The sequence below is a fragment of the Pempheris klunzingeri genome, chromosome 20, assembly GCF_042242105.1.
Source record: "Pempheris klunzingeri isolate RE-2024b chromosome 20, fPemKlu1.hap1, whole genome shotgun sequence".
NCBI lineage: Eukaryota > Metazoa > Chordata > Actinopteri > Acropomatiformes > Pempheridae > Pempheris > Pempheris klunzingeri.
Genome location: NC_092031.1, coordinates 21,140,932 through 21,158,742, shown reverse-complemented (window position 1 = coordinate 21,158,742; position 17,811 = coordinate 21,140,932). Strand labels below are relative to the sequence as shown.

Genomic DNA, 17,811 nt, shown 5'->3' with positions numbered 1-17,811 from the left:
CTATTTCCAGGCTCTTATTTCAGTATGTTGAGCTTAAGCTCGAATTGAAATCACCTTTAACGTGCCGTTAAGAGTTGGAAGTGTATTTATTGTATGACTACAACGCAGTGTGATTCATCCCAGTGTTTGAACAGTACACCCACAAGCCGCAGTTTTTGTTTCAATTCATAGAATCAATGTATGAATCAAATGGATGTGCCGATTTATTCCTCCCTCACCATGAAGCAGTGTTATATTTAGTAGAAAACAGAGCTGTCCGTCATTAGATGGTGACATGGTGTCCTCTTTGCTGTGATGTATAACTTCCCTGTGCTAATTCTGTGTGAATCGTTGTTGTAAAACAGAACTGAACCAATGCATTTAGTCTCAAATATCTAGAATTTGTGAAATCACAGAAATGTGGGGAATAATGTCACTCGTGAAAGAGTGACACAAGCTTCTCGGTTCTTTTGTTTCTGAAAAATGTACACCACTTTCTCATTTTTAGCTTTCATTTGTAAATCACAGTATTTCCAACAAAAGGTCCCATGAGGTCACCACACCCATTAAAGGGTTGAATGAGGTGAAGCTTCAAAGTGTGCAATTTGGATCCATGATAACAGTCTGGTTAGTCTGACCTGATCTGATCTAAGTTAATGATGTTGTATTTAATTGGCATTATTTTTTTTTTTACAATCGCTTGAGAAAATACACCCGTGTGTTAACATGAGAGGGTTTCAGTTCATTTGTATTTGCATTCTGTTGTCAAAAGTCTGCAGCTGATGTTGGTCAGTGGTGATATGTAAGGTAATGTGTTTGTGATCAATAATAAACCAGACCGGGGAATTCATCTTGTGTCCTGTGAGAAATATAGAAATCCATAGAAATACGGGGAAGTCAAGAGAACTGTCCAAAGAGTTAAGAGAGGAGATAATTGCTTTGCACAAGTAAAAGGATAGAAAAAGACACCAAAGGCACTGAATGTTCCTCAGGGATCTGTTGGAAGCATAGTTCACAGGTTAAAAGCTAAAGGAACTCTGGCTGCACTACCTGGACGTGACAGAAAGAGGAAGCTATCAATGACTACCACCAGATTTCTGAGGAGGCAGGAGGCCAAAAACCTTTGAGTGACTGCAGAAGACCTGCAGCAAGACTTGGTGGCAGCAGACACTGAGGTTTCACTTTCTACAGTAAGGAGCAGACTAAACACTGAAGGACTACTGACCCAAAAGTACAAGTCAGCTCCAATAAGCTGGAAACTATATACGTTTTTTTGGGGGGTGGGGGGGTTCTGTTCTGTGGAGTGATGAAACAAAACTTGAATTTTTCAGGTCTATTGATCAATTTTATGTGTGGAGGAGAAAGAATGAGGCAGACGATGAAAAGAACACCCTGCCTGTGATGCTCTGGGGCTGCTTTGTTTTTTCTGGCACGGAAACCAGCAGCGTTTGGAGGGCAAGATGATCGAGTATCAGGAAATCCTCTGAGAAAATGTCCTTCTGACGGTCTATACAGACGCTAAAGAGGGCCTAGTGCTTTGCTAGCAGACGCTAAAGGGGCATGACAAACTATCAGCATTTGACAACCTGGGAATGAGAGTTCCTGTGAGGAAGGGAACTGGACTTGGACGGTAAGGATGTACGATGTGCATGTGTATTTAGTGTGTGGCTCACATTACACCCTCCTGGTAATCAAGTGTTGTCGACCCAGTCCAGACTACATGTGTATTAAGGGTGGTGAGCAGGGTTGTAGAAGTGATGAAAGCCTCATCTGGGGCTTCTCTGTGGTCAATAAGCTGCCTTTTTGACTCTGATATCCTGTTCTGTTGACACAGTAGTTCTCTGTATGAAGTCTGGGCAGCTGTGCTTCACCAAAATACAACATTCATTCTGTATAATCATGCTGCTCCGTCTGATAGAGTATCACTGTGTCAAAAACTAGTCTTTTTTATCTCAGTGCTCACATGGTGCAGAGTCATAAAATAATGTTGTGTTTAATGAAACCAACACAAACTAATGACACACTGTTGAAAATGATTTAAGACATGGGGAATATGGGGCAGGACTGTAGTCCTGTACTGGTTCATCACAGATCCATGGGCATTAAATGATGCCTCCATAGTCTGTTGTGTGCACTGTGCTTATTGAGACATCACAGAACGATGCACAGTGGTGCTGAGGGATGAAGCTAGGATGGTGAACAATAACACTGGAACTGACAAGTTAATCCTGCCTTGTCATTTTTGTGGTTTAGACTTTTAATTTGAAGATCTCTGCATTCAAAGAGACACAATATTCTAAAGAAACAAGTATGAAAGTAAATGAAAGTATGAGCATGTCTTTTATTCGGTTTAGTGAAGCTGAAAACTGAAAACTAAACGTACTATTTGTTTGTTCATTGCCCAAGCGAAGCTAAAAGCTAAAAGTCCACTAAGGCTTGGCTTCAGGAAAAGTCCTGTGACTTGAATAGACTTCTATCTTGAAGGAGACAGGAAGTAGTGTGTGAGATGCTCCGCTGTGTGGCTTTGCTGGGAAAGTGTCTTTATTTTATAACTTGCTGAAGTGTATGTGCACACAAAAACCCTTGGCTACACAGGTTCATCAAATACCTAAGGAACTAAACTCCGCCAGACGTACAACCAGTCAAACAGTAATGACTCCATTTAAGCAAAATGGCGCTAACAAAGTGTGTCACGTCACAGTGTTGTCACTGCTGCAGCTCATACAGCATTTCATAATTCCCATCTCCATCCAGCACTCAACTCCAGGCATCTGCTGCCCCCCCCCCCCCCCCCTTGTTTAGACTGCACGCTCTGCTGTGCTGAGCTTGGTGTCCCCTTAGAGGAATGAAAAGGTCAGAGCCTAGAAGTCAAACACCACTGATGCACTGAGCCAGCCCCCCTTTTTCATCATCATGTAACCAGGGCAACTGTGTGTGTGTGTGTGTGTGTGTGTGTGTGTGTTTCCTCGTGGTCACTCTGTCCAGCAGCATCAAACAGAGCTGAACACCATATTCAAGGTGTGCACCTTTGTTTTGTTGTTTTTTTTACAACTTCCAAACTAATGTTAGTCACAAATGTCAGTGCTACACTTCTGATCCAGGATCTGTGGGGTTTTTTTTTTCCATCTATGACAGATGAATCTGATGCTGAATGTGAAATCTATGTAATATTCTGTTCCAGCTGCTTGAAGAGAGCATATAGTCATGTTTGTGAAGAATGAGTTGAAGACGTTTCAGAGGCAGAGAGAAGTGAACAGACGAGGGGCAGTGGGGAGGCGTTTGTGAGGATCACACCACCCTTTCTGAGGAGGAGTGAGGATGAGCAGCTGGCTGCTGGCTGCACACAAGTAAGAATGGTGAACATGCTCAGTCTGTGGCTGGTTTACTGTGCTGTCTTCTGCACAGTCCACACAGTTTGCATTTCATTTGTTTTGTGGTCACGACCGTGTGACCTGTTCGGGTGAAGGTGCTGTGGACCAGTGGTAGACCAGAGCACTTGGCTGGAACATTATCAATGGAATTTGTAAAACAAAAAATTAGGAAACTTGTATATAAATAACTACATATTGAATTATAAATATGTACACATGACTCTTACTATTGTTAGCCACTGCAATAAGACTTATTTTATAGTACAGGAAATAAAATCGGATCTGCTTCTACTTAATACATGCTCTTTGTGTCCATCTGACATTCAGCATTCGGAAGTCTGGGCCTCAGTTCAAGCAGGTAAAAGTCCAAAATTGGCAAGTGGTAAGTACAATAGATGATCTAGCAGGGTCTGAGTGGAAGTGAACAAATATCATTTAAATTCCATCCAAGTTCATTACAGAAAAGTTAAGGTTGGGGGAAGATTGTGGTTAAAGTTAAGAACAAATGCATGTCATGCAAGCTTCATTGGTATCTTTTCCAACCAAATTTCTAAAGGCCACATTCGATGAACAATGAACAATGTAGCTATCTATATACAGTGTGGGCTCCTTTATCATTTCTCTCATGTGCTTTACAAAATGATCACTAATGGACGGCTGATTATGACAAGAGTATGTAACATATAACATTAATAGTGGCGGTGTGGCAATAATGAATTGGTCGTAGTAGAAGTGACACCAACTTATGCGTCAATATAGTTACGTTACATCTCATGTGTGCAGTAAAAATGTCACTCATTCATTTCTTAAGGACATCGCAGAGAAGTGAGCATCGTTCTGACATCAGCACTGCGTCACTGTGGCCGGTAGAGGGCGCCAACCTGCAACGAACAGAAGTCATTGAAAAACACAAACAATCAGTGACTGAGCTGCGTCAAGCTGCGAGAGGAAGCCTGAGCAATACCAGAAGTGTGTTATTTTCAAAATAAAATAATCCTATTTAATGATATTTAAGTTTAGTAGATACTTGCTGCCAAATGTTATCAGTTTCACATGGGCCTAAAAGGCTGCAATAGGCCTATAAAAGAGGGGAAAGTACCTGAACCATAACAAATTATAGTTACTGCTTTTGCAATGCAATTATATTTTTGTAATATTGTAATTAATTTTTCCACTATTGCTTATTTTTTCTATTATTGCTTATCTTGCCCCTGCCTTTGTTGCTGCTGTAACGTGTAAAGTCCATCTTATCTTATCTTAACGGAGACAAAACACGTGCATTGTGGGTCAGTACCACATATTTGAATAAATTACAATATTACGAAAAGTAATTACATTTTTTTATTTGTTGACCGTGCTTACTGTTACACCAATGTCTTCTCGAGCCGTCTTGTTTTACCCAGCCGACAATAAACTGCATCAATTAATCATTTATTTTGAAAAACCTGAACGGAAACCGAATCTTGCTATGCTGCCTAGCTTGGCGCGGCTGCCCGCGAGCCTGTGGGTTTGTGAACAGTTTGACTCAGTCAGAGCGGACGGGCTGGCGGAGAAAGTAACCTTGTGCCTGCGTACTTAAACTTACTAACTTCCTAAACGCCAAAGAAGAGCGAGAGGGCGGACGAGGAAGCACCAACAGCGCTGTGGTTCCAGTTAAAGTCGCGTCGGAACATAAAGGAGGACAACGAGCCGAGCGGCGTCCACAATGCAGCAGAGTGGGAACTGACGACTGTTCTCCCAGCTAGGTTAGCTAGCGTGGCTCAGGAAAAGATTGGAGTGTTTTAAAAGCGTCTTCCTGGAGGAAAAAAAAAAAAAGAAGTCTTCTAATGTCTCATGGTAAGTGCTACAGCCAACTTTTTTTTTAATCGCCGAGCCACATTTGGGACTCTTTCCTTCTGGGCTGTGGAGCCCCCTGAAACAACCCGTGTGTCACAGCTGTGCTTAGTGACCGAGCCGGTCCTGAATGTGTGCACATTTAAAACACCATGTTTGCTCCACACGCTCGATGAGCTGGCTCAAGTGTCGCTAAGCATCAGGTGTGAGGCTGCAGCTTTCTATCAGATTAGCTGGAGTGTTTCCATGGGAGCGTGGGGAGGTCTGCCCACTGCAGGGCAGTGCTGGAAACCACCAAGCACTGCTGGAAAGCACACCTTTTTAAGTCTGTACATGATTTACAAGTATATCAGCATGTGTGGAAGAAGGTGGTGTCTTTAGAGTGGGACAGTGATGGGATTGACTCACTGTGGAAACTCTTTCTTTGAAAATGTGCTAGGTGTTATTTGAAATAATCACATTTAGTGTAGTTGTAAAATATTTGATTGCTTCCTGGTTTCATCTCTCATCGCCGTCCTTTTGCATTCTCAAGTGTTGCATTTGCGTGGAAAGTAGGTTTCTCACCCTCACCTGAGTTCTGAAGGACAGCCTCTCTGGGGGTGTTGCTGAGGTTTCCCTGTGTCCCCATGTCACCGTTCAAACAGTAAATATACTCCTGTGAACTTGCTGGTGACCTGCTGCCTCTGACTGTTTATTCGCCAAAGTCAGACCAGTTTGCACGCAGGAGCAGGAGCAGGAGCAGGAGCAGACCCTGCCTCATGATCACATGGGTTTCAATTCAATTCAATTCAATTCAATTTTATTTGTATAGCCCAATATCACAACAGAGTGTCTCATAGTGCTTTACAAAGTTCACTGAAATAAACAAGTGTAAGCGAACGAACAATCTCATAAAGAGTCCAGCAGTCGATGAGGCCAATGGATCAGTCCGGTGGATCAGTCCGAGGCATCACCTGCCCTTTATGACCCTCCTTCTTCGGGAAGGAAAAACTCAAAAAACCCAGTGGGAAAAGAGAAACCTCCGGGAGCACCACAGTGAAGGAGAGATCCAGCTCCCAAGGACGGACAGGCTGTAGCCTTGGACAGACGCACATCCATTGGCTGATGGAGAACCACATCAGCGGGGCCAGGACCAGGATCCATAGGAACCAGGGAACCACATCAGCAGAACCAGGACCAGGATCCACAGGAACCAGGGAACCACATCAGCAGAACCAGGACCAGGATCCATAGGAACCAGGGAACCACATCAGCGGGGCCAGGACCAGGATCCATAGGAGCCAGAGAACCACATCAGCAGAACCAGGATCAGGATCCACAGTAGTCTCGCACTGGATAAGCACACTGTCGGGGTCCTGGTTGGTAGCGGGGCAGACCACAGCCAGCATTCTGCTCCTTCACACCAGAGACGTGCCATCGCTCTAAACTGGAGAGACAGCCCTGTCTTTAGAAGTCACACCGTGTTCACAATATGTGCTTTGTAGGCTGTGCAGACTGCATCTCTGTCAAATGGACTTTCATTTCACTCCTGGGTTTTGTCGGCCGCTATTCACCACACGTACTGCAGTAAATATTTTCTTACGTTTCGGCTGGTGTTCATTCACTGCAAATGATCCGCTCGCGTTACACTCCTAGTTTGAATGTGATCCTCACCTGCCCCCGGCAGACTTGCAGGTCAGAGGTTACCTTTGTTCAAATGTAACCATGTGGATGCGCACGATCGACCAGTAAAAACGCTGACATGTCTAGAAATATAGCCATGATTCTTGTGTTTGTCATCAACCTGTTTGTACAGTATCATTCTACCAGACTAAAGACCCAAATGAAAGCAACAATACCTGTGGTTCATGCGGTGTAAGGGTGAACGATGTGTGAAGGGTACGACTGTGCCTCTAAATCCACTGTTGAATCTTTTTCTCTGCAGGACTCGTGGTGTGAGGATGGGACAGGGTGGTGTCGGAAGTGACCGCAGCCCTGGAGGCTGATGAAGCAGCTCCGTTGGTCAGTCAGGATGCGCATAGCTTCAGTGGGTGTCAGCAAGTTCTGCTTCTTGTTTTCCCTCGCGTTCTGCGGCCTCCTGCTCCTGCTCATCCCCACCCTTCAACCCCCAGCGCGCCAGGCGGACCTGCCTCAGCCCCGACCCCAAGTCAGACCTGCACAGACGGGCCCATCACACCATGCCAGGGTTCCGGCGGTGTCAGTCCTCACAGACTCCCCCACAGGACTCAATAGGAGCTCAGCAGGGCAGGGCAGAATCACCGGGACTGGAGTTACGAGGAATTCTAACCATAATCCTAAGAGAGACTCTAAAAGAGGGTCTCAACCTGGAGGAAGGGGTGACGGACTTTCAGGGTTTAAGTTTCGGGACCTGTTGGAGTTCAAGGACGTTTTTATTGCAGTGAAGACTACCAGGAAATACCACAAGTCCAGACTGGAGCTGCTGATTCAGACGTGGGTGTCCCAAGCTAAAGAACAGGTTAGGAGAGCTGGGCGTATTTATTGATTCGCACGTAGGCTGAACTGTTCTGTGCTCGCTGCAGAGCCGGACTATCCTGAGAGTGTGATCACTGCTATCATAAAACATTTGTACTCAGCGAATCAAATACTGTAGTCCTGAAAACATTAGCTGATCGACAGGAAATGGTTAACAATTTTAATAACTGATAATGTCCATCCAAATACAAATACAAAAATGATCCCATTAGTAAGTGGACGTCTTTGGCTGCATGTTAGACAAAACAAATGGAAAACATCACCTTGGGCTCAGACAAATTGCGGTGGGCATTGGCCCTATTTTTTAAGAAGTCTCGACGGATCAAAAAGTGATCAATTCAAAAATAAGTCCACAATAAGACTAGTTATGAACAATTTAAACACGTCAGGCAGAATGTAACACCGTTGCAGATACCAAATGTTGAAAGAGCGTCTGCGTGAATGCATATTTAGGCTCATAATATCACTGCCCGATCATTGGGGCGCTGATGACATCATCAACGCACATGTTGCCTTTCAATTCTTTTGTCTACCGGACACCGAACCACGTGTAACCTGCAGGTAACCAGGGGTGTGGCTCATGAGCTAAAAGCCCAGTGTAGAAGAACGAGTTGTGCTGATTGAAGCTGCTTCAGCTGCAGCTGTGATCGGCTGCCTGTGGGCGGCAGGTCATAACATCCAGAACACCTCTTTTAATAAATAAGCAGCTCTCGCATAAAAACATTCCCTCAGCATGCACTGGCTCATGTGGTGCGCAGGAGGCAGCGGGGCTTCACAACCACGTGGCAACTAATCTACATTTAGATTCATGTGGTGATATTAGTGCTAATGAACTTGGCCCTTGCCTGCGTACACTCTGTGTCTGTTGTCTGGATGGATTGTGGGGTGTTTCCTTATCACCACCACAGATTCTTGGCTGAGGCGGTTTGTCGCCCTTGTTGACATTTAGTCTAACTGGAGACCAAGTTGTTTATCAAGCTCATTGTGGTTATTATACGGTTCCACCCGCTGTCTGTTAGTCTTCGCTCTGGAGCTATTGCACTGTTGAGCAATTGCAAACCATGTTGACAGTGCTGAGTTTTGGGGAACGGAGAAATTCCTATCCTGTGATTGCCTGGAAGGTGGTTGCGATGAGCAAAGCAGTTCTCTCGATTTCCAAACTTCATCTCCCTAGACAAGCCATGGAAAAACTATTTCTTTTTAGCTAGGTGTTGGTTTAAGTTGAACATTCTATGATGTAATGGCTCTGCCTCATCCATTACAATCAGAGAACATACACCTTGTTAGGTATTATCCTTATGTAACCTTGCACACCACAAAAGTGATGTGGCATTATTAGCTGTCAGAGCTGGGTGAGATAGGAGCAGCCAGGGCAAATACAGCATGATGCTCAGACACTGACCAGGAGAGCAAGTAGTCACTTCATCACTAAGCTTCCATCACAACAACTTATTTCATGGTTTAAACTATTCTTAAGGACCTCATATAAAGTATTCAGCACAGACAGCACAGTGACCAGCTCTGTAATGAGCACTATTAAAAGCCATTGGTAAGTCCTGCTGCCAGTCAAAGAGCCTTGATGTTTAACTCTGGCCCACTTCACCCAGAAATGTCACAGTCAGAGAGGATGGAGGTTTTCCAGTTCAGTTTGACCAGCTTGGCTCATAGTCTGGCTCTGAGTCTAGGTCTATTCTGTGTTCGCTGTCAGATACTGAGAGCCGTTACAGGCCTGTTCCTGGTTCATTTTACTGCTGCTAGCTCAGTAAAGTCGGCCCCTTGTGTTTACGATTGGCTATAAAATTAAAAGCAACTCATACAATTAATAAATAATGTAAGCGTGTCGGCGTAGCTCTTCTACTGGAGTAGTGTGTTTGGTGTGTAGCGACGGTGTCCTGTCATAAACAGACAGATGGCGTTTGTTTAATATAAGTCCAAGGTCAAGTTAAACGAGCCCTTTGACTGTCAGTAGATGGTGTGTGAAGGGTAAAGCCTGCCCGCAGGGCTCTGAACAAGCTCAGCATGTCTCTGTCTACTGTAAACTCAACACGACTACTCGTATAGAGGTCGACTCATTAGGGCCCGAGCACCACGCAGTGCGGGGGACCCCACTGTAATGCCAGGAATTCTTCTTCTTCTTCTCCCCAATGAATTGCAATTTTGAAGACCTAAACCTACTCTAAAACTCATGAAACTTTGCATGCACATCATGTACATGTACGAAATGTATTGGGGGCTTGAATTTCGATGTTTTGCCATGAAACAGGAAGTGGTTAATAATTGGGCTCTGTGTGGTCCAGTCAATTCCAAACTTAACATGTTTGATGAGAGTCCTGCCCTGAAGACGTTTACATGGCAATATTCAGTTCTAGTCATAGCGCCACCTACTGGCAACAGGAAATGCTATGTTTTACACTATGATGTCTCAAGACAAGCCGGTTAACCAGATCCACCTCACTTTTGGTCAGAAAAGCCTCAAGACCTTGACGATGTTCCATAGCGAAAGTCTGGCAAATTGTTATTTGAGAAAACAATGGAGCACTTCATTGGGTCCCAGAGGAGAGCTGAGATGTACGTGTGCTTGCGCAAACAATTTTCAATAGCGTCTGTTTGTCTGTTTCAGACCTACATATTTACTGACAGTGAGGACAAGGAGCTGAGGATGAGAACAGGTAAGAGGCTGGACAGTTCTCACGGGAACAGACTGACCTTCAACGTTTCCTCAATCGTTTGTGTGGCCATGTTATGACCCAGCAAGTGAGGGATGAATATCATTAAGGCTTTGTGGCAGCAATGAAGAATAGAATACAGATGTGACATACACTACTCACAAAAAGTTAGGGATATTCAGCTTTCAGGTGAAATTTCAGGATGAACCACCACCAATACATTTCCTGCTTCAGTTAGAATTGGTATTTAAACAGTCCTCCTCATCCTGCTGTTCACATTCTGACATCATGAGACCAAGACGACACCTAACAGTTGATCAGCAGCACCTCAACACTGGAGGCTTCAAACAGGAAGTCCTCAGACGGAGGTGTTCACTGAGCTTAGAGGGTCACAGAGTGTCATCAGGAGGTTGGAACAGTGATACAGAGACTGGAAGAGTCACAGAAAGGAGAGGAGTGGACGTCCTTTGGCCACATCCCAATTTTACGTTTACCCTCATTTACCCTCCACTGTTGTTGGATTTTCTTTCAATAAATTGTTTAAGATGAAGAAACTACCATTGCGTGCTTCTACTTAAATGCCCTACTTTCATGATATAATATCACTGTAGCATTCACTTTTTACATTTTCCATAAATTTCACCTGAAAGTCAAATATCCCTAACTTTTTGTGAACCCTGTAAGTTGTAAAGCACCAACAGTATCTAGGTCAGTTTAAACATGAATTCCTTAATTGTAGTTTTTAATTGTTTCTACCTCCACAGATGAAAAAGGAGCTGCAGCTGTGTCATCAGTGTAACGATGGCAAGAGATATCTAAGCAACAAATACTGTGGCCAAGGGGCAATACATTCACAGAGAACAGGACACACCACATATTCAGGGAGCTGATGATGAAATGTTATCATTTATGATGACAAACATTCGGTTGGGCAGTTTAAGACTTAAGCATGAAGAAATGGAAAAAATATATGGAGGCAAACTGTCAGTGTAGTTAACATGTTGAAGAATAGTGTAGGTGCACACAAATGAATCATGTTGTCAGATAACCATGCAGACTGTATGTCTTTAATATGTTAGTATATACCAATACACTGTAGATTTCTGGAATATGTCCTGATGCAAATGTGCATCCTCTCTTAAAGTGTTGTGTCACCGTGTCCAAATGTTCAGTGTTCGTACTGTAGTGAATGTTTAGTAATATTTAGTCATGTGCATGAAGTGCAGTCGGTCAGCAGATGGATCACAGTGCACTATAAGAAGTGTAACATACTACTGTACACAGCAGCATGTAAGTGAACTGTGCTGTCCTCTGCTGTCTCTTTCCCAGGAGTGAACATCATCAACACTAACTGCTCAGCAGCTCACACCCGACAGGCTCTGTGCTGCAAGATGTCTGTAGAGTACGACAAATTCATCGAGTCTCAGAAAAAGTGAGTGAAAAGTGATTTGTGTCTGATCTGAGCAGACATTTTCAGAAGCTTAATTAGCTACTTCAAGAGTTATTTTTTACTTGACTGCAATGCCACCAAACCAATTACCACATGTTCACCTGTGTGTGTTTGTGTCGCAGATGGTTCTGCCATGTAGATGATGATAACTATGTGATCGTGCCCAGCCTGCTGCGCCTGCTCTCATCCTACCACCACAGCCAGGATGTGTACCTGGGTCGGCCCAGTCTGGATCATCCCATAGAGGCTGCAGAGAGGGTCAAGAGTGATGGATCAGTCAGTCTGCTCCCTTTTTATTAGAAGTTTCTGGCTCCAATAACTGATTATTAGCAGCATTAAAGCCAAATCCAGACTTTACACAGTTCTTTCACAAATCTGTGGAATGTGACAAAAGCTTTTTTCTTTAGGCCTGAGATTACCCATACCTATATCTGATTAATTATTGAGAATGATTAAATATTGACAGAGCATTGCTATTTTAACAGGCAAAGCTTGTTTTTTCTTTTCCGTGTTCCAGAACTTTGCCTGAGGACATTTTCTTTAATTTGAATCGAATAGCCCTGTTTTTTGCTATTATACCCCTAGCAGTTGGCTGATCTGGCTGTTTCTGTCTCATTTCAGGTGTCTGTCAAGTTCTGGTTTGCCACAGGTGGAGCAGGTTTCTGTATCAGCAGAGGTCTGGCCCTGAAGATGAGCCCATGGGCCAGGTAGGCCACGGACTTAACTGATTTAAACTGCTGTACCCTCTAGTACCATACTAGTAACCATAGCACTCACATTGCTGCATTTAGAGGTTAAAAAACCCCATTCGCATTAATATACATCAATGCATTGTGATTAATAGAGGAAAGGGGCTCTTCTGTATTAATAAAACTGAGGAACTGACACCAAACTCTCCAACTTAACCCTGGTGTCTCCCTGTAGACAGACAGGTAGTGCTTTGAAATAAGGACCAAAGGCATTCTGTTAAATGGAGGCGCTCACTAACAAGCACCAAACAAAGTGCTGAAAGTAGGCTTGTTCCAGATGAACTGCACCTTGACTGGAGCGTGGACAAGATCAGCCGTGGGGGGGGGCAGTGATAAAAAGCTGCAGTCAAGTTGGATCATTTCCAGCAGCCTTTAAAGACTGTGGGCCACAGAAATATTTACTTCTTGGTGCCTTCATCACTACAATAAGCTACTTTTCACAGTGGTGCAAGTTCGTCAGTTGTAACTTATCTGGTGAATGATGTCAGAGAAAGACTTTAGCCCTCGAGGTCATATTTTATGGAATAAGAATAGACTACATAGAAAATCAATGAAAAGTCATTTCTAAGTATTTGATCCCTACCTTTTAGAAGTTGAACTACTGAATTGACTGAGTTCAAACATTCTCACAGCTACATACAAGCAGCAGTTCTCTTTCATCTCTATTGGTTTATTTGAACGTGTGTGTAATTTCTCATTTTGATAAGTGTAATATTATTATTATCATTATTATCGCCTCGACCTCACGAGGTTATCGTTGCCAGTGTGTGTGATGTGCTTGACATCAGACACAAAGCTAACCAGCATGCATTGTGTGGTGATGGTCGGTTTTTATTGTATGTATTCATTGTGTTGCTGGCTGATGTTGTGGTTTTATGGTGCTGCACGCAGAGCTCTTGTAGTGGCCATCACATCCACGCTGCTATTCACTGCAGTAACCTTTACTGCTGTCACTGGTGTTTTTCTCTGTCACCAGAAGATGAAAATGTTGAAACGTGTCTCTCCTGCAAAATCTCCACTTACTTTTCTTAGATGCTAAATAAAGCCTTTATTGATCAGTTGTCAGTAATGGATCAAGTTCAGCTGACATTTGTATTGTGACGTGTAGTTGATATCAAAATGAATGCTGAGCTCGAAAATGGCCGTATCCCAGTTTCATTCCTGTCATTCATTCCATTCCTTTCCACTAATCAGATCAGATCTAGATAACATTCAACCATTCAACTAAAACGTGATGCACCTTACAGGAAGCAGAAGCGCCACAAACCCACTCGTCTCAGGTCGTGTGTTCCATTGCATCATGCACACTGATTTGACATTGCTGCTGATGTAACCGCACTGCAAGATGGTCTCTAGTTTTTTTTGTTTTGTTTTTTTAACCTGTTCCGTATGAATACGATGCAACTTATAAATAATTGCTCAAATGCTTTGGAGGAAAGTGACTGTAGTAATGGCTCCTGTAAGCAGCTGCTGTTGACGGGCAGAAACTCTGTCCTTTGCTTCCAGTTTGGGTAATTTCATCAGCACGGCAGAGAAGATCCGACTACCTGACGACTGCACCATCGGCTACATCATCGAAGCGCTGCTGGAGGTGACCCTAACGCACACACACCTCTTCCACTCTCACCTGGAGAACCTACAGAAGCTGCCCACTGACACTGTGCTGGAGCAGGTGAGTGAGTGTGTGTGTGTGTGTGTGTGTGTGTGTGTGTGTGTGTGTGTGTGTGTGTGTGTGTGTGTGTGTGTGTGTGTGTGTGTGTGTGTGTGTGTGTGTGTGTGTGTGTGTGTGTGTGTGTGTGTGTGTGTGTGTGTGTGTGTGTGTGTGTGTGTGTGTGTGTGTGTGTGTGTACATAGGCTTTGTGTTCAGTATGGTATGACATTTGACAGAAAATGTGCAAAGGTGAAATCTATCATTTGATCAGATGTGACATGAATCTTTGCAGTGAAAGCAGTTGAGAGTTTGTTAGTGGTGCTTAAAGAAATAACACCAGCATCATCTTGGCGTCCACAAATGTTTTTAATGGTTGTGTTTCTCCTCAGGCTGCTTTCATCATTTGCTCTCCGCACTGAAGTTGAAATGTGTATATTTTTCATACGTTTTGCAACAGGTGACTCTTAGCTACGGAGGCTTTGAGAACAGAAGGAACGTGGTCAGCGTTGTCGGGGGCTTTTCACTGACTGAGGACCCCACAAGGTAAGCACATTAACGACAAACCTCTGCTTCTCTTCCAATTTATTATCATGGACTATATGTGTGACACTTCAAACTAGGGTGAAACTATGCTACTGACCAAATATGTCCTTTTATTAAAAATGATTTGAGTCACTGAGGTGGTCAGCCTCTCATATCGTGCATATTAGCAATCTTAATGAACAGTATCACAGCTGAGCAGGTCTTTCTAGATTTTTAAAACTTATTCGTGAATTTTTACTGGTATGTTGGCAAAGAATATATCATATAGTAGAGATTCAGCATTCTGCATATTAAATGAAGTTTTCCAACACAGTACACTATATGGTCAGTATATGGACGTCTGAATGTTCCAGTCATCTTGAACGCCTGGTTCAAAAACCACAGGCCTTAATGTGCTGCTGTCACAGCCTCCACTCTTCTGTGAAAACCTTCCACCACTGGCCACCTGCATTTGTCCAGTTTTAGCCACAGAAACTTGCCCTGGTGTTACGGCATGGGCACAGGACACAGATAGGACAGACAGATCAGAGTTGGTGACAAAAACCTGTTTGAAACATGCTGAAAACACATGTTGCAGTTTGATAGTTTGTACAACCATTGAAATGATCAATGCTACACTCTTGTTTCCTAGAATCCCTTTACCTAAACTCATTTTCTTAAGGCTTTTACTACACTTGACGTTTGCCCTGTAAGAGAAGTTAATATGTCCCTACTCTTTTCTCCCCCCCCCCTGCAGGTTTAAGACAGTCCACTGCCTTTTGTATACAGATACTGAATGGTGTCCAAAGCTCAAACCTCGCCACAAAAACTAGAAGCCACAGCGTTTTTACCTTGCAGCGCCGCCACCTGCTAAACCTTTGGCCTGCTGTCTCACCCTGCCATGCTCAGCTCATGCTGCCTTCAGCTGGAAAGAATTCATACATGCCATTTGGTGAATGTCTTTATCCAAAAGCAGCCTCACTTTATGCTTCACGAATGCACAGTATTTGTGTCTTTACATATGGATGCAGAGCTGTGGGACATGTAAATTGATCTAAACAAAGACTGGATTTTGTCTGCTATTTCTTCCATATTACGCCAGTCCAAAGGGATTTCTGCACGGTCAGCGAGGAGAGGAGGAATGATGACAGCATTCTCTTAACATGCACATGGGCATAGAACTGTTGTATTAAGACAGACTCCTACTTCCTGCCATGATCATTTGTTCAGTGAAGGAAAGATTAGCCTATTCTTTGACTCTATTCACTGTGATTTAACTTCACTAGTAGAGTAGCCAAATGGGCGAGGTTAGTGGCCAAAGCAACAGTCGTAGTAATCTAAAACCTGAAGCTCATCCTGTGGTGATGAATGACCATAAAACAAGTCACTGCATTTAGAGTTCCTGCTTTGACGTGTGTTTTCCAGATACCTGACATTTACTCTGAAATCTAGTGGAGGCTCAACCAATGACAACATGTCTGTCAATGAAAACATTGGACGTGGAGAGCCACGCCAGGCAATTGCTACAGTATATGAACGACTCAACATTATTATCACGGTTTGAGTCCCCCCCCCCCTCTGTTTATGAAGACATGAATGACAGAGGAAAAGAAAGTCTTCCATAAACACTTGGCCACCCACAAACCACTGACTCCGGTCTCACCTCTGAACTGACCTTTGATTTGACAAAAAATGAGATTATGTCGGCGTGACTGACAGAAAATCAGTCTGTCGTAGTTGTCCTGATGCCTTTATGTTCTCAGCCAAATACCTTTTCCATGTAATAGCCTATTTCTACTGGGTCCATCTTTATGCCTCTACACTGCTTTTTGTCACTTCCTGTATGTTAATGACTGAAGTTCCATTTCATAGTGTTGGTGTAAATATGAATAGGATTGGACTTCAGTGGAACCATATGTCAACCACATTAATGTAGATATTCATGGTCCCCACAGGATGGTTGGTAAATAATTTAAGTGATCCCAGACCCTTTTGTTTGGCTCTGCCATCAGGGGAAAATGTCCTGTTGACTAATAACCCTTTTGGTCCATGATGAAATGTCACATGGCCTATTCAATTAAGTGTTTACGTTTTAAATATGAGCATTCTTTTGCTTGACATCAGCACATTTGGCTGCCAGTGCAGTAAGTAACGCTCACTTGAAAACATTTCTTAAAAACTCAATACCAAGAGATTAAATTACTTAATATAAAATTAGGCTTGTTCTTGTTTCTAGATGACAAAATGCAAAAGGAAGACCTGAACACTGCCCGACACAAAATGCACAGGGATGACCTGAATACTACTTGACACAACCTATGGCCTTCAAGTTAGGAGGCATGTGTGTAAACCACTGAATCTAGTGTGGTGGCTTCAGCCATGGCAGTGTTGTTTGGCCAGTCCAACATTTTGGTTCATTTTGGTCCAATTATATGATCGGCTATTGGATAGATTGCCACAGAATTTGGTTCAGACATTCTCAGGAATGGTTCAGGATGAAAACCTCATCACTTCAGGGATCTCTGACTTCTGATCAAGCTCCATAATTAGGTGAAATTTTGAATTGGTCCATTACTCTGGTTCATGACCAGATGCCTGACAAACTGATGATATTCCCATCAGCCTCAGCATGCTAAACATGCTAAGCATGTTAACATTTAGCTGAAGCATCAGTGTCTAAGTCTAGCCTCAGAGTAGATGCTGGATAATAACACTACATTGAAATCCAGTAAAAAGAAAAAGAAAAAAAAAGGTCTGTTAAAATGCCGCCTTTAGAGATTAAAGAAATATCTTTCTAAGTGTGCCAGTTAGTCCTTTCCTTTGCCAGTTTGCTGACTTGTACAACAATAAACTGGTTCTTCGGCTCAGTTCACCAACCAGCAGTATTTCTGCCTGTAAAAAGTATTGTATCGTAAGTAGTCGTATTTTTTGTTTGAAAAACTGTTCATCTTTTTGCACACAAGACTAGAATCCAAAATTCAGAGCATGTGCTCCACTGCAGGTCAGTGGAGGAGGAGGGGTGAGAGATTTGATTTTTGTAAATCCTTTACAACTGATGCATTATTGTATTGTTTTAATAAAAATAAAACCTTTCTGC

The 17,811-nt window shown here is 43.2% G+C and overlaps 1 protein-coding gene across 1 annotated transcript; it reads left to right on the top strand.

Annotated features, from left to right (window-relative positions):
* The first annotated feature begins 5,077 nt into the window (after window positions 1-5,077).
* rfng (RFNG O-fucosylpeptide 3-beta-N-acetylglucosaminyltransferase) lies at window positions 5,078-16,180 on the top strand. The gene is made up of 9 exons (XM_070851695.1): window positions 5,078-5,186; window positions 7,108-7,659; window positions 10,297-10,345; window positions 11,672-11,774; window positions 11,915-12,068; window positions 12,414-12,499; window positions 14,048-14,213; window positions 14,650-14,735; window positions 15,472-16,180. Exons 2-9 carry the CDS (start codon window positions 7,168-7,170, stop codon window positions 15,545-15,547), a joined length of 1,212 nt encoding a protein of 403 aa, XP_070707796.1. The 5' UTR covers window positions 5,078-5,186; window positions 7,108-7,167; the 3' UTR covers window positions 15,548-16,180.
* The last annotated feature ends 1,631 nt before the right edge of the window (window positions 16,181-17,811 follow it).